Source organism: Callorhinus ursinus, unplaced genomic scaffold (assembly GCF_003265705.2).
Source record: "Callorhinus ursinus isolate GAN/ISIS: 27379988/994484 unplaced genomic scaffold, GSC_fseal_2.0 scaffold10, whole genome shotgun sequence".
NCBI lineage: Eukaryota > Metazoa > Chordata > Mammalia > Carnivora > Otariidae > Callorhinus > Callorhinus ursinus.
The window spans coordinates 59,170,662-59,193,227 of NW_027397072.1; the positions used below are offsets into that span (position 1 = coordinate 59,170,662).

General features: G+C 34.5%; 1 protein-coding gene across 10 annotated transcripts in view; it reads right to left on the reverse strand.

The window, feature by feature from the left end:
* The window catches only part of EHBP1 (EH domain binding protein 1), a 715,801-nt gene that overhangs the window by 39,271 nt on the left and 653,964 nt on the right, over positions 1 to 22,566 (reverse strand). For 6 of the 10 annotated variants that reach the window (XM_073897641.1, XM_073897642.1, XM_073897643.1 and 3 more), the window contains 6 exons: positions 20,553 to 20,700; positions 12,457 to 12,564; positions 8,850 to 8,974; positions 6,326 to 6,464; positions 6,047 to 6,153; positions 3,271 to 3,394 (listed from right to left, as the gene is read on the reverse strand). In XM_073897641.1, coding sequence (XP_073753742.1) covers positions 3,271 to 3,394; positions 6,047 to 6,153; positions 6,326 to 6,464; positions 8,850 to 8,974; positions 12,457 to 12,564; positions 20,553 to 20,700 — 751 coding nt within the window. The remainder of the gene's footprint in view (positions 1 to 3,270; positions 3,395 to 6,046; positions 6,154 to 6,325; positions 6,465 to 8,849; positions 8,975 to 12,456; positions 12,565 to 20,552; positions 20,701 to 22,566) is intronic. The other 4 variants (XM_025868605.2, XM_073897645.1, XM_073897644.1 and 1 more) reach the window with 3 other exon arrangements.

The following is a 22,566-nucleotide window of genomic DNA, read 5'->3' on the forward strand; positions in this document are numbered from 1 at the left end:
TAAATAAACTTTGCAACCCATTTAAAATTGAATATATTTCCTCAAAAAGTTAGAGAGTTAACATATAACCCAGCAATTCCAATCCTAGGTATATACCCCAAAGAACTGAAAATAAGGATTCAAAGAAATGCTTGTATACAATGTTCATAGTAGGCAGAAAGTGGAAATAACCCAAATGTCCACCACTAGATGAATGGATAAACAAAATGTGGTTATATACATACAATGGAATATTATTCAACCCTAAAAAGAAATGAAGTAGTGGCACATGCTACAATATGGATGAGCCTTGAAAACATTACGTAAAGTGAAAGAAGCTAGACACAAAAGGACAACTACTGTTTGATTTCACGTACATGAAATATCTAGAATAAAGCAAATTCCTAGAGACAGAAAGGAGATTAGAGATTTCCAGGGGATTATAAGAGGAGAAAATAGGAAATTATTGCTTAATAAGTATAGACTTCCTGTTTAGGGTGAGAAAAACCTCTGGAAATGGTGGTGATTGTGTAACACTGTGAATGTACTAAATGCTAATGAACTGTATACTTTAAAATGGTTAATTTTGTGATATGTGAGTTTCAAATCAATAAGGAAATTTGTATATAGTCAGTATCTAGAAGTATATAAAAATTGAAATAGCAGATAAAGTATGTTTTGTTCGGTAAAGAACATATGGTGGTGGGAAAAGGGGACTGACTCAAGAGCTAGAAAATCCAAAAACTTGAGTTCAAGCCCTAACTCAGCCATTACTATTTAGGCCTTCTTAAATGAGTCACTTCCCTATCCGAGCCTCAGTTTCACCATAGAAGGAATATGGATGCTATCTGCTCTGCATAATTCTGAGCCTGAGATTCAGAAACTGCATAGAAAACTCTAATGTATCAGGAAAAAAAGTACTAACTACTATAACAAATGGAAACTTGGAAGTGTTGGAACCCCAAAAAGGAAAAAGATGAATATATGCTTTCTCTTTCTAACACCTTATCTATTACTTCAGATGCTAACGAGGCTTTAGGCAAATCTTGAGAAACAATTATTTGGTCTGGAGGAGGAGGTTCAATACAGTCCAGGTTAATTGCTGGACCTTACCAAGTTGAGGAACCAAGTCAAATTTAGTCTGAATCTGCAGCAGCCGACCCAGTGTAAAACATATTCTGTCTTATGCAATAAGGAAAATCAAGCCCCAAGGACGTTCTAGAATCAATCTGTAGTCCATGACCGTCTTTCAGAATATAAATGATCTGTAGGTGGAATGGGGCCACTTCAAAGCTTCACCAGTAATATGTGGGATGGGAAGGAGAACTTGAGTCTGTTTTGGTTAGAATCTTCAATAAATCAGGCTCCAAGTATGAAAAAAGGGAAGGAAACCAAATTTCCAGCTTTTTTCCTAGTGGCACAAGGTTCCTTCTATAGTAACATCTAATTTATCCAACACAATGAGGAAAGAGTATTGAAAGAATGTGTTTAAAAGAAATTAGCCTCACACTACATCAAAAACTAATGATGTAATGTATAGTGATTAACATAACATAATAAAATTAAATAAAAAAAAGAAAATAAATTAGCCTCCTCAAAATATTTAAAGGTAATAATTTAAAAATGTGTATAGAAGTTATACTACCGGGTATTTACATTTTTTTATACAGCTAACATAACTAAAATTTTCAAAATCCCTTAGAAAACAAAGGGAAAATACAAATATGAAACAATATACTGGTTTACAGGATACTTGTTGAATCTACACAAATGTATAAGACTGAGCGTACATATAAGTTGTTAGCGCAACGATAAATATGTTTTAGGTAATCTAGTATAGTGGGAAGGATGCTGTATGAGAGGGTTCTGGTGACTTGAATTCTAGTCCAAGGTCGGCCACTTAATGATCTGTGTGACCTTGAGCTTTTCCTATAACTGTCTCCTCTCTACAATAAGAAGGCAATAGTTCTCAAAAAATAAGTTGGGTTTTTTGTTTTTTGTTTTTAATTTTAAGCAGAATCTTTTCTTTAAATGAACTCTTCCAAGAGACTGCTATTTCAAATAAACTGGGAGCTGCTCTGTTTGAAGTAAGGTAGGAAATCCAGACGCCTGTCTGCTTTCTGCTCTCTTATTGTCCTGGCAGCCCCAAGGTGCCTCTGAAGAAGCTTTAGGGCTCCACAGAACACAGTTTGAAACCCACTGGGCCAGATAAAGCCGAAGGTCTCTTCCTGTTCTAGTATGTTCTGATTTCACTAATATAGGCATTTTCAAACGTCCCATATAAATGCTTATTTTTGGAGGAGTTAATTGTAAATAAATTTTCGGCAAATACAGAAGAAGAAGTTCAGGAAAGAATTCTAATCTACTATTACTAATTTACTAACCTACTTTACTATTTTACTAATCTAACTTTCACACAGCCAATACAATTAAAGCAGTTAATTAAAGGAATGAATTTTCCACTCCTACATTTTGATATTTTTTCTTAATATAATTTACTTTTAATTTGGTATGAATAATTTGTATATATTTCTCATTTTTACCCCTTTTGTAGGAGCAGCATTTTAAACAAATACATATATTCCCTTAAAGTATACTGTTTTTCCTTAAATACACTGTTTTTTTTCTTCCAGTAGCTCACTGTGCACTTAGATCTATACAATCACTATTGGCAATCAGCATTAAATGTCAATCTACCCTCTGGTTAGGAGCTAACTTGCTGTTCTAACTCATTTTTATAAACCTTCCTATATACCTTAATCCTTTCAAATGCAACTGTGACACAAACTATTACAGACTTTTAAAAACCTGTTCTCTTGGGGAAAAAAAAAAAAACAACTGTGGAGCATCAGTAACCAGATAGTATTCTCAAATTTCAGTGATCTAGTCCATGGAGCCGTCCCCTATGCATAGTGCTCTGTTTCATGCAGTACATGGCTTTAGCTGGCCAAATCTTTTTTTTTTCCCAATGAATCAGTAGAACAGTGAAGATCTTACTTTTTTTTTAAGCAGTGGCATATCAATGAGGCACAGATGTGTATTCCAACTCTGCATGGATGAGCACACTGTTCAATAGTGCTGGCTCACACGGTATCAGGGCGAGTTATCACTTCCCATGAAGGCACTCTTATCACCAGGGCCCAGAGAGGTGGCTGCAAATCGCAGCCTTTTTATTTTCAAGGCAGTTCTGCTGAACATTCAGGCTTCAAAGATTCACACTTCCAAAACTCTATAAGAGTTTGTGAACGCTCAATTTGCCAAAACTGTTTACAGTGTAATTGGGCACCGTACCTGTGTCCATGAGATAGCGAAGGCGCTTCTCCACCAGCGCGGCACGGGTGTCAATTTGCTTTTGCTCATTCTCTAGTGCTGCCAATTCTCCTACAACATACTGACTGGTGTCTTTGAACCCTTTCTGTTAACGAGAACAAACAGGAAGGAAAAAAAAAATCACTTGTAAGTTGCATTTTTCCTTTCTACAAACACTTAGTAAAGCACTTACCTAGAGAACCAAATACACTGTTAGTATCACCCTTAGTATGAAAAAGCAACTCCCCGTGATTCAAAAAATTTTCTTATATGTTATGTATAACAAAACTTTTATAAATAGAGAAAATCTCAGCTGTTTCATACTATAATTCAACAACCAGATTTGCCATATTTAAAAAGTTAGCACTGAGAAAAAAAATTCCCCCTAGAGTAAAGTCAGAGTTATTTAAGCATGGACAAGGAGGGAAGATAATTTTCCCCTTGGTGACTGTCAAAACAAATACCAATGACACCTTTCATTCAAATGTGCAATATAAAAAAAAATGGAGCTTTACTAAGGAAATGATTCTTAAAGTATCTATTCTGAAAAAAAAAAACCACCCAGATTTGTTCCTACAAAAATACAAAATAAAAGAGACACATTTCTTGATTTTATAGTAAATATACTATTTAAAATACTTTTTTAAAAACGATAAAAGAGAAGTTTCGAATATCTCGTTTTCCCTCCAGCTGGCTCCTGTACTTGAACATGTCATTCTGTTGATGTATCACTAATTATTGTAGCTGCGAATTCTAACTTGACAGGTGGTTTCAAACCTTGCTACATAAGCTCTAATGCAACTAGTAGACTGATTTGGTAATTCTTCCATCTAACCAAATTTGGATTTCAATTTGAAATTTTACTTTTACAGTCATCCGTGTTTAAAAAATTATCCTTAAAAGTTTTATTTGAAGGTAGCAGTTCTCTTATAATGTACCAATATAGTCTTAATTTTTACTTTCATATTACACATTTAAATCATTAGGGGGTAGGGTTATTATTTATGGAATAGTAACAAATGGATTAATTATAGCTCCCTTTGGAATACCAGTTTACCTTGTGACATTTCTAGAACTAAGTTTCCTAAGTAGCTGAGGAATACCGAAGAAATGCTTGAGTGATTACTTTCACCACCACCACTACTAACATCAGCACTTATAATATTATGTATTCAGAGAAACAAACGTGAACAATCTCTTCTATCAAATCCCTTCCCTACCTAGAAGCATATTAATCTCTAAGAAGCCATTAGGAATTATGTCTCCTTAAACAAGAAACAAAATTAAGAATTATGAGCATATTTTGGAATTCTCATGATCAATAAATATATCTAACCATATGTGTAATTTATATATCTTTGGAACTAGTAAATTCACACGTGAACTCAATTTATACCAGCTTACTGTTAAATTGATTATGGTAGTTGACAAACTTAAAGGTGAAATATATTTTACAAAATCATAAAACTGAGAGTTGCTCAGGATAGCATATCAAATAAGTTACTGTATTTTTTAAAGATTCATAAAAATGGATATTCTCCCATCTCAATATGAAAAATAACAAAAAAATTATAACAATATATGCCAATGGTAATTTTAAAATCTGGAATAACCTGGTGAATGCTTTTTGTATCTATCTGCCATACAGCAGAGCATTTTCAAAAAGGACCTTTTTCATTCCCATCCAAAGGGACAAAACATAGTAGTCTGCAAAGACAACATGAGTAAGAAAGATCTAAGAAAGCAAAAATGATAAGCAACACATAAAGTTCATTGTTTCTACTGACTGGCTCAATTAAAAATAGTAAAAAAGTTTATCAGCAGATTTCTTTAGTGTGAGTATACAGTATACTCAAGTATTCTGCAACTTACAAATTATACCAAACGTTCCATCATGATAGGTCAGTGAGCTGTTCTATATACTAAAATCTGTCTTAGTACAACTTAAAAGTGAGAAGTTTTTAGGACCCTCATTTGTTATTTGTAATTCTGAGTGCACTTACAAGGATTTAAAAACCCAACAAAGACTATTTTAACTGTCAAAACAAAGAAAATATTTTACACAAACTATAGATAATAAAAAAGTAGCACCACTACAGAGAGCTATGCTTCCAGACAAAAATTCAAGTTAAAACTTGCTCTTCCTGCTTCTGTCCCACAGCTGTCCATCAAAAGCAGCTTTCTCCCTGCGGTCTATCAAATATTTCCCTCACAAATCAATTTTACACATGATCAGCCCATACCCCTACTGAGCTGAACCTCCCCGTTAATTAAGTGAAGAAATTACCATATATATTATATTAATGCAAACATCATTCAGCTAGTAATTCACGGCTGATCTGGATAATGGAAAGGTTGAACACCCATTAACCCAAGCCAACAAAATGGGTTGGCTGAGAAATTCTAGCAGGTCTCATGTGACTTTTCCCTCTAACTGCAGCTCTGCGGTATCTGCTATTGTAATAATTAAAATCCTCCCGGTAGATCAATACTGGAATCTCTTTATGGGAAGTGCCCTGATGGAAATGTCTCAAGGAAGCTGGGGCTGTGGAACTCTGAAAAATTCATTTTTTTTATCTGACAATTATCACCACACTGCAGACTAATTCAACAGTGCACCCCTCTCACTCTGCTTTGAATGCACTGGAGATTGACATCTTAAAAAACCTAACATCTCATTTTAACAAATAAAGGCACTATTTCCACATACAGTTTGGAATTATCAGCAATCATGAAACCACACAAAAAATTAATATACATTAAGCACTTCATCTTCTGATGGCTTCCTCTGAGTTTCAGTTATCGCTGCCTTCTCCTCATTTCCTTTCTTTGTATCTTCCTGTATTGATCTCTGCCTTTTCATCTCTTAAAAAAAAGGGGGGGGGAGACATGTAAAATTATTATAAAGCTTGATATTTGTGTATTGAAATGTGGACTTACATTATCAGCTTTTATATATATAAATATATATATTTATATATAAAGCTAAATACTATTAAATCATAAGATGGGAAAACATTTCTAAAAGTGTTCCTACCTGGTCTATTCTCAACATATTGACTGAAAGACTGAAGTTGAGTTTTTCTGACTGTAGAATCCTTGCTGAACACAACAGGATTTCTAAATCGTTCTGCTGCTTTTTGTAATCGCTCAGTCCGGAGATCTTCTGTGCCATTCTAAAAGTAAAACATAGTAAGACAGTCTTGATTGTATAAACATGAAATTACATATAAGTAAAACAACTTCTGCTGATTTAAGATAATGCCAAGTCAGAAACTTTTTGAAAGAAAAAGGATTTTAAAGAGCTCTAAATAGTTCAACTACAAGTTCTGTTTCCTGTAACCAAAACTTCGGGAGACATGGTTTAGATGGAGGATCACTCTTGATAACTTTGATTCATTAGACACTGCAAACCCGTGTCTTCTCCCAATGATATCTATCATTTAAAAGCCATGTTGTTTCTTTCTATTCCCCCACTATTCTGCCCCCTCAGTTTGTACAGTCCCACAGACTTGTATGACAAGAAGAACTAGTTTCTAATTTTATGCCCATTGAGATAAACCACTAATGCCGGATGAAGGCTAAAAGGTAGGATTATAATACTACCCCACTGAACTGCATTTCATCAGCTATAACTTTCCAAAGCCAGATTTGTAAGTAAGCCCTTTACAGCTAAGGAAACTACAATTATCTTTTCCAGAGCTTCCTATGTTAATACTGGTAACAAATTCAAATGGTTCTATCAACAAGAAATATCCCAGAAGACTGAACTACTGTGGTGTGTGGAAGCTGCAGATACCGAGGTGCTGTGTACCAAACAAATATTTCATTTTATACCTAATCTTTTATTATTTTTATTAAGTGTTTTGAAAGTAAATAGGGAAAGGCTAAGATGCATGACTAATAGCTAAGCCTGCTGAATGCTGAAACTGGTTATCAAAAGCTACCAAGACTTTGCCCTTCCTCTGCATTGAGACAATCAGTAATGAGGGAGTCCTCCAATGGCCTATTCTCTAGCCTCAAGGAGGCCCGGGATACAGAATCCTCAAGGGAAGGTAACAGTTTATCCTTTTCCACAAACACAGAATGCCTCATTTATAAACGTGTAAACTGCATTTTATTGAAAAAAAAAATAAAACCCCAAATCAATGCTGAAAGCTTCAAGAGAACAGATGGACTCTATATGTTCTTTATAAGCACCATTTAAAAAATCTTAACCAAAAAGATTCACACAAGGACAAGCTGTTTAAAGCACACCTTTTGATGAAATAACTTTAAAAATCACAACATAAGAACTTTTCTTAGAAAGCAAAACCAATTTCATCTATTTAGACAATTAAACCTTAAGAATAAAAATACCTCTGTTTTATTTTGAACTTATATAATATCTTTTATCATTGGGATCATGCTTATAGTATGCTAGCTACGCAGCTAGGACAGAAACAATTTCGTCTTTTATTTATTTGCTTGTTTGTTTAAGAAAAGTGTGTATTCTTACTGTTATCATTATAATGATTGCCCGATAGTTTAAAACTCAAGTCTTTACCAAAATAAACAAACAGCGCTAAATTTTTTGAGGCCTGGCAACATGCTAAAATATCAGTGCGATTAGCCGGCAAATCCCATCTTAAGAAACGTTTTTATGACTAGGGACTTCTGTCACTTTACAAATGTATTCCTCTAAACCCACTAATTCAGTTAGCCTTTTCAATCCATTGTATTATTCTTAGGCCAGCGTCATTCTGCATTAAATCCACCGCAGAAAGCTAAATTGAACGCAAAAAAATCAGACCTGATCCAGGCTTCCTTTTGTTCAAAGATAGAGACCAGAAGTCCTCTGGTGATGCCACACACTTTCATCACCAATTTATAGAAACCAATAGTATAAGGGAAAAGCAATGAAAGTCATTGTTTTGGGACTTCAAAGCATCTCTGTTGTCAGAGAAGGAGATCCTTTCAGTCAGCAGGGCAGTCCCCATCATCCGCAGGTGGGTGAAAAGTTATACAGGACTACCAGTGCCCTAAAACTACAGAAATATTAATGATGCCATGTGAGAAAAGGGGGATGGATGGCTTCATGGGGATAATATAAATAGTGTAAATCAAAATAATCTCATGTGGCATTTTGGCTAAAATCTTACCCAAGTTGAGATTCATACTGGCACAAAACACGCAAGGAGCTCTATATACAATCACATACCATCTTCGGGTATTAACATTACTTCTAGTTCACCTAAACAGGTCAAAGGTTGAGGATGATAGGAAAAAATGCTGGAATTCTCTTAACAATATTCTTCCTAGTAAAATATGAATACATATAGAAGTCAAGAATAGTTTCTACTTTCACTAACACATCAATTTAAAGTAGTAGTTTCTCTGGAAAATAGTGTATGAATACTGATTACCATATTGCTACTTAATTGATTAGCTATTCAATAAAAAATTTTATAGCTTAATCTTAATGTGAAGAATCTGTAAAATTGATTTTAGGATTATAAAGTGCCAGTGGAAGCTAGAATACACAGATACGGAGTCAAATATTTTAAACAAGTAAGGTTTACCTTAATGTCTTGCTCTGAGCTCTCAGTTATAGCTTTCTGTGCGGCACTGGAGAGTGAATTTGCCACCTGTGGCTGAGCTTCTAGGAGCTTCTTTAGCTTCAAGTCCACCAACTTAGTGTTTTGTTCTGTTAAACACACAAACACTATGAATGACTGAGATGCATTAAGATGTGCAGGCTATCAATTTAGGGGACATCATAAAAATATTACTATTATTTTAAAGAAAGACATTAGGCTTGTGAAATAACATATCAGACCTGACAAATGCAGAACTCTTCAAATATATACAAACTGTAATACATACTATATAACTATATTATAACTGAGTAGTCTTTAGGTATGTTAACTATATTCCCCTTTTTTTTTAAAGAACACTTTAAAAAAATTTTATTTATTTTTTATTTTTTAGAGAGAAAGAGAGAACAAGCACACGTGCGCACATGCTGGGAGGGAGGGGCAGAGAGAGAGAGGGACAGAATCTCAAGCAGACTCCCTGCTGAGCACAGAGCCTGATGAGGGGCTCCATCTCACAACCTTGAGATCATGACCTGAGCTGAAATCAAGAGTCAGACGCTTAACCGACTGAGCCACCCAGGCGCCCCTATATATTTTTTAATTGAGATACAGTTGTTATAGATAACATTGTGTAAGTTTAATGTGAACAATGTGATGACTTGATACATTTATATAATGCAATATAATTACCACCATAGCATTAGTTATCATCTCTATCACATCATATAATTATCATTTCTTTTTCTGTGGTGGGAACAATTAAGATCTAGTCTCTTAGCATATCCTTTGTGTGTATGTGTGTATATATATATATATATATATATACACACATACACATATATATGTATATTTTCCCCCAAATCAGTCCCCTTAAAGAATATAGTGAATATAACTTAAGTCCATTCAGTTACACTATATAGTTAGTAGTGGCTATGCTTACCTGAAAACCTAAGCCTGTATTAGATGTACACATTTATATAAGTAACTGCATAGGTTATACATAATAAAACAAGCTATCTACAAAGTAGATATTTAAAAGAGGCAATACATTTTACTCTTAAGTTATATTATTTGTTTCAATTCTTCTAGTATATTAAATTTATACACATAATACCATATTAAATAAAACAAGTCCTTAACATGATCTCAGTCATGTATACATTGTTAGAATCCCATGTTTAAGCATGTACATATATGCCCAGCACTGAAACAGTGCATAAGTTTAAAAAATACCTTAGAATTAGAAGGCAGAAATACAGTAATCACATTTTGGAATGTATTAAATATGGACAGACATTAAAAATAAATAAAATATAGCTATAATTTTTAAATTAAATAATTTTAAATTATTTTTAGCAGGTACATTCATCTTTAATACTAAAATAATTCAGAAAACAATTCCATTTAAACAAATTCACTCAAAGCAACTCTTTAATAAAATGGTTGCAAAGGACATGCCAACCATTTGGTGAATGATATTTTTCATAAAGATTAATAAGTTTTCTAATTATAAGACTCTTAATAAATGCTATTATCATTACTTTCATGCAAATTGGTCAGTTTATATTGTCAGGCTTCTCTTTTAAACAATATCTGATGAACTATGGTCAAACCAAGATAAAGATTAAACAATTTATTATTAAAACATTATGACTTTTTTATACATATTAAAAAAAGAATTTGGGGGAAAATAAAGAAAGGCTAAAAATCATAATACATGCTACGTGCTTCCAGATTCCAGTTTGTATTCCTATTTCTTATTGCCATGAAATAAACTATAGTCTGGATTGCAAAGTCTGTCCTATGCATATGCTGAGACTTATTGGCATGCTTGAGAGTTGTAAACAATATATTAGTTAACTCCAAAAATAGGAAGACTGAGATGTGTTTTCTTGTTTGGCATACATGAAGTAGGAGAGTTTTTAAAAAGGACAAGGGTCAAGCCTGTTAGCCCTAACATATTTTTTTTTTTAATGTGAATGGAAGTATTGGGAGTGTCTCTTCCATTTTTTAAAAAGTTTGTTTTATTTATTTATTGTTAAGTCATCTTTACAACCAACGTGGGGCTCAAACTCATGACCCAGAGATTAAGAGTCCCATGCTTTACCAACTGAGCCAGCCAGATGCCCCTAGCCCTATTATTAACCAACCTTTAAAGTATTCCACTAAGTTGCTACAACTAAAACCAGAAAACTCCCCTCACCTTATCTAAGAAGTGCTAATTTTTTCTGCAAAATCAGAAAATATGTATCACTTACTGACAATGATTTTATACTTCCATAAATTAAATCTTAAGGCCTTAATTCTGTACCTATGGATGCTCTCAGCAGGAAAGGGGTGTTACTGGTTTCTGATAAAACCTTTAGTGGTGGTTGTGGTGAGGGGGTGGATAAGCAACAATAAAAAACTTATTCAAAAAGAAAAAAATCAAACTTACCAAGTTCTGCTATATTTTAAATAGAAAGAAGCAAAAGGTAGTCCCGATTTTGGGTAAAACATTTAAAAATTTTCCTCAAATATCAGTATTCTCCTGGATTCGCACAATTATAAATATGCTGACTTCTATTTAGTAAAAGTATAGTTTAATACTAGACCATGAAGGAGCTACTGAGAAAGGGCATGGGTTTTCTTGGGTGCTCTTTATAGTCAGGAAGACACCGGCTGATTGTTTCTTGGAGAAATAACAGCATGATTTCAAACAGAGGAAGAAGAAACAAAGCAGGTTAGCAATGAAGGGGCATGCCAGGGTTGGGAAGAATACCTGTTCTCACTCCCTTTAGCTTTTTACGGGAAAAGATAAATATTAGGGACTTCATGTCCTCACCTTTAAGTCTAGAGAGATCACCAAACACTTTTTATTGCTATAAGAATTTAATTCAAAAAGCATTTATGGAACCTCTTAGGTATACAAAGCTTTGGATTGCTATCTGATGCTGACTTCTAAAGGCAATGCATCTAGAACACTCATCTATTAAACTATGAGTATCTTTATATTTTAAACAATAGCTTAGTGATTATTGGTATAATATTTACTGACATAAGATATGAGATTAATTTAATAGCAGTCTATATAAGCAATTTTCAAAGTGTCTTATTGTAATTAGTTATTGAGTAGTGTAAACTAATTTATTAGTATTATTTAAATATTTAAAGTAAGCACAAAATTTGCAAAATAATATTACAACTAAGACTATCAATTCTAAACCAAGTCAGAAAATTTGATCTATGGTGATGTTTACATTTAAAGTATTCCATAGGTACTACATCTATACCTTACAACAACACATCAAAATATTTAGGCTGAGATGCGAAACCAATTTTTGAATGCTTATAAATTGTCTCATATAAAATATAAAAATAAACTTTAGTATACAAAGTATAATGTATTCCAATTTTATTGCTAATTTTGACATTAAATCTAAAACAATAACATAAAACTGATGGAAAGTGGATTTAGCTAAATGATTTGTGATGTCATAAGCTATAATAAAACTACAAAAAGAATTTATTATCATTATTGATGAGATAATAATAAAAATATAAATGATAAAGATTGCCATGCAGCAGGATGTAAAATATAATTTGAAATTACCGGGAGTATCAAGGTCACTTTCTAAGTTAGTAAGTTCATCTCCACCTCCTACAACAAAGCCTTCAGGAATCTCCTCGTTAGTATCTATCTCAATATTATCATTTTCATCTGTAGGAACATGTAGCAATAATGTTAGTATATTATTTCTGTTTTATATCATTTATCCAAAACACTAAAGTAGAAAACCCAGTACTCTAATGACAGCTGTTCAAATATGGTCTGACGCAGATCAGCAAGAAATCAGTTTTAGGTCACTTTTCACTACTGGATTAACATTTATATTTTACATTCACATGTCAAAGATGAATTGTCACATCAAAGCAGATACAAAGGTTTTGACAATTTGCCACACGTGGTCTCTGAGTCACTGAGCTCATCAAGTCCCTATATCTCAAGTTGTAATGTGTAAGTAATCTCCAATAACAGCATACAAAAATAAAGTTGATTTGGTAATAAAGTCATTAAATAATACTTCTAAATTTCATTTTTAGCATTTATTAGATATAAATGTATAAAGAAACAAATCATTCTTCATAAACGTGTAGCTATATTTAAATCATTTGCATGAAGACTTGAATGCTTTTCTACTATTAATGACTATTACCATAAAAGCATTATGGATAAATTAAGAGACAAGATTGAGACTGGAATAGACAGTACTTTATGCAAAAGAAAGTTCAGAAACAATTAGAACAGTACATCTTGGGAGACTGAAACCTGGGAAAAACTGTTACTATTCAAAACTAAATACATGGAAATGAGGAAGTCTTACATTATTTTTTATACACTTAGTAAAATGTTTTAGGTCACAATTAATTAATGGAGTTTTTTTACATTAAAGTTTTCTATTTTATACTTTTTTCCTTTCTAAATCCAAATGATAAAACTGGTTAAGTAGTTTTGAATTTTATGTGTTTGAAAAAGCATACCAATAATTGGATTTGCATGTTAGAGGATTAGCTTTAAATTCTATTATTGACAGGCAGTGTACCTTTTAGAGAAATACCTGTCTAGCCCTGAAAGTCAAAGAATACCCTTACTATTCTACAACTAATATTTTATTGGACAACTTTTATTAATAATGAGGTATTCTAACATTATTACAATAGAAAAATTCTAAAATTCCATAGTTTTGGCTTAATCCTTCAGTATCTGTCCTTTTCCCTGCATACCTCTGTATTTGATTTGGGGCCTCCCCAAGTAAATACTTACTGTGATCATTAATATTAATAATAAAAGTTCACATTTATTGAAGATGTTCCATGTACTATGTAAGCCATTTAGAAGAACACCACAAAGAAAAAAAAAACATTGAGAAATGACCCTGGGAAAAAACATATCTAAATGCCTTCAAAATGCTAAGGCGTTATACTTGGCTACATTATTTAAGTACAATCAGTTGAGAGATATTTTTTCTTTTTCTTTTTTTTTAAAGATTTCATGTATTTATTTGAGAGAGAGGGAGAGCACAAGCAGGGACAGCGGCAGGCGGAGGGAGAGGGAGAAGCAGACTCCCTGCTAAGCAAGGAGCCAGACATGGGGCTTGATCCCAGGACCCTGGGGACCCGTGACCTGAGCCAAAAGCAGACACTTAACTGAGTCACCCAGGCACCCCTGAGAGATATTTTCTAATCAGCTGTGTTTAGCACAACTAATTTCATAAATGTTAGCATCTTCATTATCCTCAAAAATTCTCTAAATAATTTTACAGTAAACATAAATGAATGAATAAGGATTTCCTGAGTGCTAAATAAGTGTTTAGAACACTTCGTTGTATTACTCTGACAGAGATAGTTTACTATCAGTTTTTAGAGTGCAGTACTTTGTTGCTGTCAACCAGCCTCTATTGATTATGACTGACCATAATTAACATACAGTGAAAGCATAAAATTCAACATTCATTCTGCACACTGTATCTACAATTTACAAAACATTGCTAGATGTTGAGATACCAAATCGTGTAAGACACTTATTCCACCTTAAAAATATATATTCAAGTGACTACAAAACCAGGTAGGACAAGTAAGTGTTTGGGGGTAAAAGGGAGTTAACAGAGCTGATGCAAAAGAGGAAAAGATTACTCTTTGCCAACAGTACCAGGAATTGTTCTTTGGAAGCATTAACCTTCAAAACATACTTAAAGGGAAATAATGGGAGGTAAGTCTTGAAAGGCAAAACTGCAGAGAGCCCTGAAGGGCAGAATGGGAAGTTTAAATTCTACTTAATAGGAATGGAGAGATACTGGTGCTCTAACATGATCAGCACTGTGTTCTTTAAGAGTAGTCTATATAAGCAACTTTCTATCTAAGTGTCTTATTGTAATGAGTTGTGAAATATGTATAAAATAATTAGTAGTAATATATGCACTGAAGTTTATGACTTTTATAAATTACAGTGGCTTCAATATTATCCCTAAAATATCACTCTTGCTTACACTCTGATATGCCTTCTTATGTGAAAGAAAAAGTGGTCTAGGGGTTGCCCACAGGAGTGTACTATGCATGTGACATCATCCTTCATGTGAGTGAGACTGCTGACCTAGATGTCAGACTGGAGAACTGAAAGGTTGGAGGCAGGAGATCAAGGCTGGAGACTGTGATAACCTCCAGGCAAGCAGTACAGAGAGCCTAACCTAGTATATAAGAATTGGGAGTGGGTATGATGTAATTTGAAAACCTATTGGGTAGACAGTGGGTGGTTGGGGAGGGATAGTGAGGAGGAGAAGTGTGAAGCAGACGTCAAAATTGACCCTCCTGTCTGAGTGACTAGAAGGATGGCATGGCTATGAAAAGAAACAGCTAAGTCTGGAAATGTGGTCAGATATGGGTACTTTCAGGTTCTGGGGATATGTAGAAATTTGTACTTCCTTTCATTATTCACATATACAGTGCTGGGTTTCTGTGTGATGTTAAATGGGTGCCATTCATTTTATTTCCAGTGAAATGAACTCTGTTTACCACTTACCAGCAATGCTGAGTGGGTTAATCCAGTGTTTATATATGTATTGCTAACTCTAGATAAAAGGATTACTATTGGGGAGGGCAAGAGTAAAAATTGACCTCCTACACAGCTCAAGTCTTCTTAAGAATGGACTTCTACTTTCTTTCCATTCAGTGACTTCAGTTTTTAGGAAAAACTCTCGAATTCTTTTCAACATTAATGTTACACATTTCTTAACACCTGTGGAAATGGTCTAAATGCATCCTAGCAGAACTAAAGTGCATGTGTGTCTGTGTGAGATATCACATATTATGTTTATGACATCTATCTCTTTATCTAATCTATCTTTATGGCTAACAACTGAAAACTCAGTAGGTGAGCATGGCAGAAACTAGAGACCCAACAGAAGTTGGTTTACAAATATGGCACATATAATGTATGCAAGAAAAGGTAAAAGGAGATTGGATATGCATTGGAATGAGACAGCGCATTCCAGCTGACACTGAGCAGCACTATAAGCAAAATGGGAATCCCAGTGGTATGATTAATAGCATAGCAATAAGGTGAGTCTTACAACACTTACCATTTATAAATAAGTTGAATGAAAAAAAAGGGTATCTGGTGACAGTAAAAAAAGCACTTTTACAAAAAGAAACTGAAGTGATCATGAAAATATATTCAGAAAAAAATTCAGAAAATATATTCAGAAAAAATTTTCTCACTTGTATTATGATTTTTTAATTCTCATTGAAGGTCCCTATAAAATTAATGACTTTTAAAGTTATACTATAGAAATCAAACATAAGACAGAAAACACAATAAAAATATAATTATTAACAGAAGCTGAAAATAAAAATTACTGAAGGCCTGTAAGATCTCATTTTGGTTTAACAAATTTAGATAAGTCTATTTGCCATAACTGAAATAAAGACAACACAGGAACACAAACATTCTCATGGATGAAATTAAAAAAACATTTCCTTTATACACTTGAAATGTAAAAACAAAGAACACTACTACTTTATCTAAGTCAAAGAGTGGCAACAATGTCCAGTGGAATGTTAAACAACCCTAACCTAACTCAAACCAAAGTGATAAGCTACAGAATAAATATATATAATACAAAACATACATATCATATTTAATAGACCATATAATATATAGTAAATATATGATATAATGTTAAAACAGGATAGATACCTCTTTCCAAGTACCATGGACCATTAACAAAAGTTTACCATTTATTTGGTCAAAATAAAAGCTTATTAATTCCCAAAGCAGAAATTCAGGCCATATTCTCAGACCACAACATCATATAACTAACAATGAAAATACTAAACCTTGTCCCCAAACACTTGTACCTTGACCAGTAAAGATCAATACAATAAAATGAACCCACTAGTCTGCTACACAGAACCAGGATTTTCTTTTCTTTTAAGATTTTATTTATTTATTTGAAAGACAGAGAGCATGAGCAGGGGGAGAGGCAGAGGGAGAGGAGAAGCAGGCTCCCCATTAAGCCAGGAGCCCGATGTGGGGCTTGATTCCAGGACCCCAAGATCATGACCCGAGCAAAGTCAGAAGCTTAACCAACTGAGCCACCCAGGGGCCCCAACATAGAACCAGGATTTTAAAATGAAGTTATTATAGGTCTATAACTACCGAATGATACAGAAATTGAAAAACGTGATATACACTACAATATCACCTGATAATCTCGTAAGTCCTAAAATTATGTCAAAAGGAGGACAAGTAAAAGCTAGCCTATAGCTCCTTGGACAGATATGATTCTGGTTATTTCACAAGAATTAGGCAATTTCTGGTTGCAATAGAATGCAAGTGGGTTGCTTGACCATGGCTATACACAGGACCTAAAATTCCTTGTGTATATTTTCTATGGACACCATGAAGCTGAACACACCTCACCTCAAATTTACTAAGTTTCCTTTCCTCACTGAGACAGGTTGCTGCTTGAGAACAGAAAAAAGCAAGCTTTTCAAGTAGGTTCAGGCAATGAGTCTGAGTAATGATCATGTTCAACACATTCCCCAGGCTGTGGCTTCCTTGTTATTATTTCAGCTTTTGATACCCCCTCCTTTGTCCCTCTGGAACACTGCTTCCAAAATCTTCCTAACCTCATCCTCCATTTGGCTGGTCTCTATTTATTTCTCTCTCCTCCTTTTACATTATTCCTTATTCAGACCAGATGATTCCCACTAGACAAGAGAAGAGTAGATACTAATTTGTTAATTTTTCCCCCTGACTTATCAACCTCATAAGGTCATTTTCCCTTAGGAATTAGACTCTTGTGAACCCAAGTGAATTTCTAATTTGCTATGCAAGGATCAACAAACTAGCATGGGGGAGAATCTAGCCTGCCACAGTTTTGGGGTAAATAACTAGCAGGCCCATTCATCATGTTCAAGACTACTTTCAGGCTACAAGGTCAGTAGTGAGTAGTTTAAACAGAGACCATAGGCCTTCAAAGCCTAAAATATCTACTTCAGCCCTTTTCAGGAAGTTTGCTAAATCCTGGACTAGCACAGTGACTATCACAGCTCATTAGATAAATGCATACGTAGAGTGGTTGAATGTCAGGCAAGAATTTTACCCTCTCACTTGTCCTAAAGGTCTCTTCCCCTACTCCCAACCTCAACAGCTTCAGCTTAGACCTTGAGGCCAGAGAAGACCTAGTCTGATCCATATATCTTTACTGAGGTCAGGGAAAAGGGTTCCTCCATTTGTTGTAGGTCAACCTTAGCTCTGATTAAGAGCCTACCATCTGATATGTGGCTGCTTTCAATATCGAAAATATAGTGTGTCCCATTGATGAAATGGACCCTGGTCACCTTGATCTTCTTAGGGAACAGAGTCTAGACTCTTCAGGTTTTCATAGGTTATTTACTGAACCCCATCCCATCTTCATTTCACCTGGCTTTCCCTGTTCTAGTCTATACTTCTTTGCCAGCTTGCAAATCCAATCCTCATTTGTTTTTATTTACTTTGTTGACTACTGAATGATGCCAAAATCAGGTCTTCACATTCCCTAGTTACCAAGTAGGGAAGCTATCCATTCTTTGGGTTGTCACACTGATGAAGTCCCTTTACCTAGTCTAGTCCTGGCTTAGTCTCAACTGGGGTTGGACTATAGTGGTAAGACCAATTATACAGATGACCCTTCCTACCTATGACTCTTCATAGATGAAGAAAAGCTTGGCTTTGATTACTGGAAAGCAAATATCTGATTGATGGAGGTACAAGGTTTATCCATAAAAATAAAGTAGATAAAAAATATATAAAAATAGATATAAGAAAGAAAAGATGAAGATCAGTGTGCTTGAGTCTTTCAAAGAGTAGGTCAAGTGCCACCTTAGACTAGGAGGAGAAAGAAAAAAATGAGAAGGTATAAAGCAGGAGGCAGTTGGAAGAGCTCATGAAAAGAAGAACAGATCAGGAGGGAGCACATGGACCAGAGAGTTAGCAGTGAAAGACCAGTCAGCACCAGGGCTGGAGAAGCCTTAAGAGTGCGCTCCACTCATGGTCTGTGATAAAGCCTTTGTTGTCATCCAGTGACATCTACCTGAACTCTGAGACTTCATTTTAACATTAACCAAACTATCTAAAAACAGCAATACTAAATAATAATTAATTAAAACTTTTCATTTTTAGCCTTCCCGGAGTTTACAGCTTATTTAAAATAGCATTATTATCTGCTCACCACTGAAAAAAATAATAAAAGAGACACTGGATGCCTCTCTATCCTATTATTACCATGAGTTTATGAGTTTCTCCTATGAGTTTATGATGCCACAGGAAGGGAGCATTAGTAGCTTTAGAACCTTTATATGGAGGGTCAAGAATATGAGTTTTTTTCTATATTCTGAGATATAAGGAGGCAAAGATTTTTATGACTTACTTAGAATACCTGGAATTTTTATGATGCCAAAGAAACATCTTGTTATTAATAGTAAATGAAAGCAAATTATCATAGCATTATATAAATGTAGCTATGAATAGTTACTGATGTTACTATAAAACTAGTAGAGAGTGTAGAAATTGCAATAAAAATTCTGAATGATAAGAGTTGAAAAGTAAGATGAAGGATTAAGAAGATAGACATTCTGAGAAGACCAGAGGGACAGATACACAGCTGTTTAGGAAAGCAGCTTTCAAATTTATGGGATGGAAACGTATATGCTATAGGCATTAACTGGAATTCTCTACAACAGTAAATTTTTAATATAAGGAATCAATTAGAAATAACAGCAGTCAGTTTCAGTTTCCTTTGAAGAAACTTATCATCGACCTAGAAATAGCTTACCTCTGTTTCAGTTCTCTAAGGTCTTAATTCGAGTCCACACTTGCCTACTCTTCAGAGTGATCTTAGCATTCTAAGATTAACTCAGGACAAGTACCTGGCATGTTTTGGTAGATAAATAGGTTATACACCTTTGAAATTAAAAAAACCAAAAAACAAAACAAAACAAAATAACCCACAGGACTCTTGAGTATACTCCTCTTAAACAAAAATGTAAAAAGTTCCAAGTTAAAGATGCCCAAATTGAGCATTAAGAGGCAAAATCAAAATTCTCCTTAATTGTATCTATAGTCCTGTCCTAACATCAAGCTGAGAATAATTTCTGCAGATACTGAAGAAGACCTTAGAATAAGGAGACTAAGAAGAAACGGATATGGGGCTTACCCCAAATCCTTACACATCAGGCTATGAGGCCAGAACACTGTTAAAGCTACTTTCTAAAGATCCAGTTCCAAGCAAAAATCTTTCACGCCAAAGCTCACCACTAACAAGTCTTGTGACCTAAATGATGAGGACCTGATTACATTTTACTCACTCCTACTATAATTAATGAGGCATCATGGGGAATCATAAACCAAAGTCTGTATGAGTTTTTTCCTAAATCATATTCTAAGAAAGTACTTCTAAGAAAGTAAAAATTAAGCCAAAAAGTTGATTTGGAAAACATCAAGAGTTATCTTCTGATTTACCAAGCTTCCTATAGGATTTTTGCAACATATCAATAGGTTAGAAACTATGTATTTGATGCAACATTTTGAAGTAAGAATAAAATGTCCCAAAGGTCCACTGCAGATTTCTGGGTTGTCTGTAGAATATGATACAAGATTCTTTAACTCACCTCCAGATGCCTTTGACCTTTCTTTCAACTTTTCTGCAGCCATTTCACCATAGCTGGGAAGTTCTGACATCTTCACTCCAGATCGAGCTTCTGCTATTAGCTGACGAGCTCTCTCTCTCAGCTGCCGACGTCGCTCTTCATCTTGCTGCTAAGATATATTGAACAGTTGCCAACTCAGTAATTGACAGAAATGCAATTTCATTTTCAATCTGATCATCATGATAGTAACTGGTTTACAGCATGGTGCTTGGCCCACATTATAAATAAGATGCTCTATATCAGTTGGATGTCACACCATTTTTAAAAGACATCCTAGAATCAGATTTTTAAAAAATATTTACAAATTATTGTATTAAAATGTCTGCTAAAATTTCAAACTAGCCTTTAAAGAATGCTTGGCAATATATATTCTGAGAAAATAGCAGGGACTATTATTAATAAAATAATCAGGCTTACAGAAAAAAGTCATAATACTAAAAAACAATTTCAATTAATACCTTATTTTTTTTAAATAGAATTTAACTTGCTATTTTCTAATAAAGGTATAGTTACTGGCTAACAGACATCTTTGATAGCATTAAATGCTGCTACATCATATTGATTATATATAAGAAACAGTATTTTGAGGGGGTTGGAGTGGAATGGAGATAGTATGTTATACAAGTTATAGTTGTTGGTAGTTTTTAAAAAATCAGAATTGGGTAACTGATATACTATCCCCATTCCTACTCCCTCTCTCCTTGAATGCACATTAAGAAAAAACAAGGGGTGCCTGGGTGGCTCAGTAGGTTAAGCATCTGCCTTTGGCTCAGGTCATGATCTCAGGGTCCTGGGATCAAGCCCCACATTGGATTCCCTGCTCAGCAGGGAGTCTCCTTCTCCCTCTCCCTCTGCCCCTCCCCCCACTCATGTGTGCACTCTCTCAAATAAATAAATAAAATCTTAAAAAAAAGAAGAAATAAAATCTAACGTGGTTTTTTAAATTTAAAATAACTAAAAACTACAGAGAACTACATAACTAAAATTTCTGCTTACTAAAAAAGGATTAGAATGAATTGTAATAATCAATGTGAAAGTGCTTTGTAAACTGGAAAATACATAAAATAAGGCATCATTATAGCAAAACAAAACTTGAAATAATGTGGCCCCAAGATACCTTTGCAGTGTTATCCTCCCTTAACCTCTCCCAACCTCCATAAAAGCTCACATCTATTTTATTCAGAATTGCTTTTATAGTATAGTTTCATGCCCAGAGATTTGAATATGTCATTTTCTTTTCTTGGAATGTTCTCTCATTTTATTTAACTTCTAACTCATTCTTCAAGATTCAATTTAAATCCACTAAATTTCCCCTGACTATTCTTCCCTCTTCCCCACTGGTGGAATAAAGTTCTTCATCTGTGTTACTAGAGTAGTGTGTGTGTGTTATTACTTTTAAAAATAATACTTGTCAAATTACCTTATACTCTGTACAAATGCCTCCTTATCAACAGAACTAAGCTACTTGAAGGAAGGAGCTACATCTAATTTAGCTTTGTATCTCTGGTCCTTAAGGTATACCTTGTACTTGGTACTTGCGATAGAAATTTCAAGCATGAAAACTTGTAACTTATACTCTCAAATGTTTATAATACAGAGGAAAGATAAAATGGCCACAATAAGGAAGTCTGATCAAACTCGACCAAGAGTTCAGAAGAAAGAACATTTCTGGGACGCGTGGGTGGCTCAGTCAGTTAAGCGTCTGCCTTTGGCTCAGGTCATGATCCCAGGGTCTGGGATTGAGCCCCACATCAGTCTCCCTTGTCAGCGGGGAGCCTGCTTCTCCCTCTCCCTCTGCCTGCCACTCCCCACTCCCCCCTCTTGTGCTCTCTGTCAAATAAATAAATAAAATCTTAAAAAAAAAAAAAAAAGAACATTTCTGTCTGAGGAACAAGCAGAAGGTATCATGGCATCATGGTTTTTGAGCTGAGGCTGCAGAATGAGCAGGATTCAGAATGCATAGAGATGGTAGTCA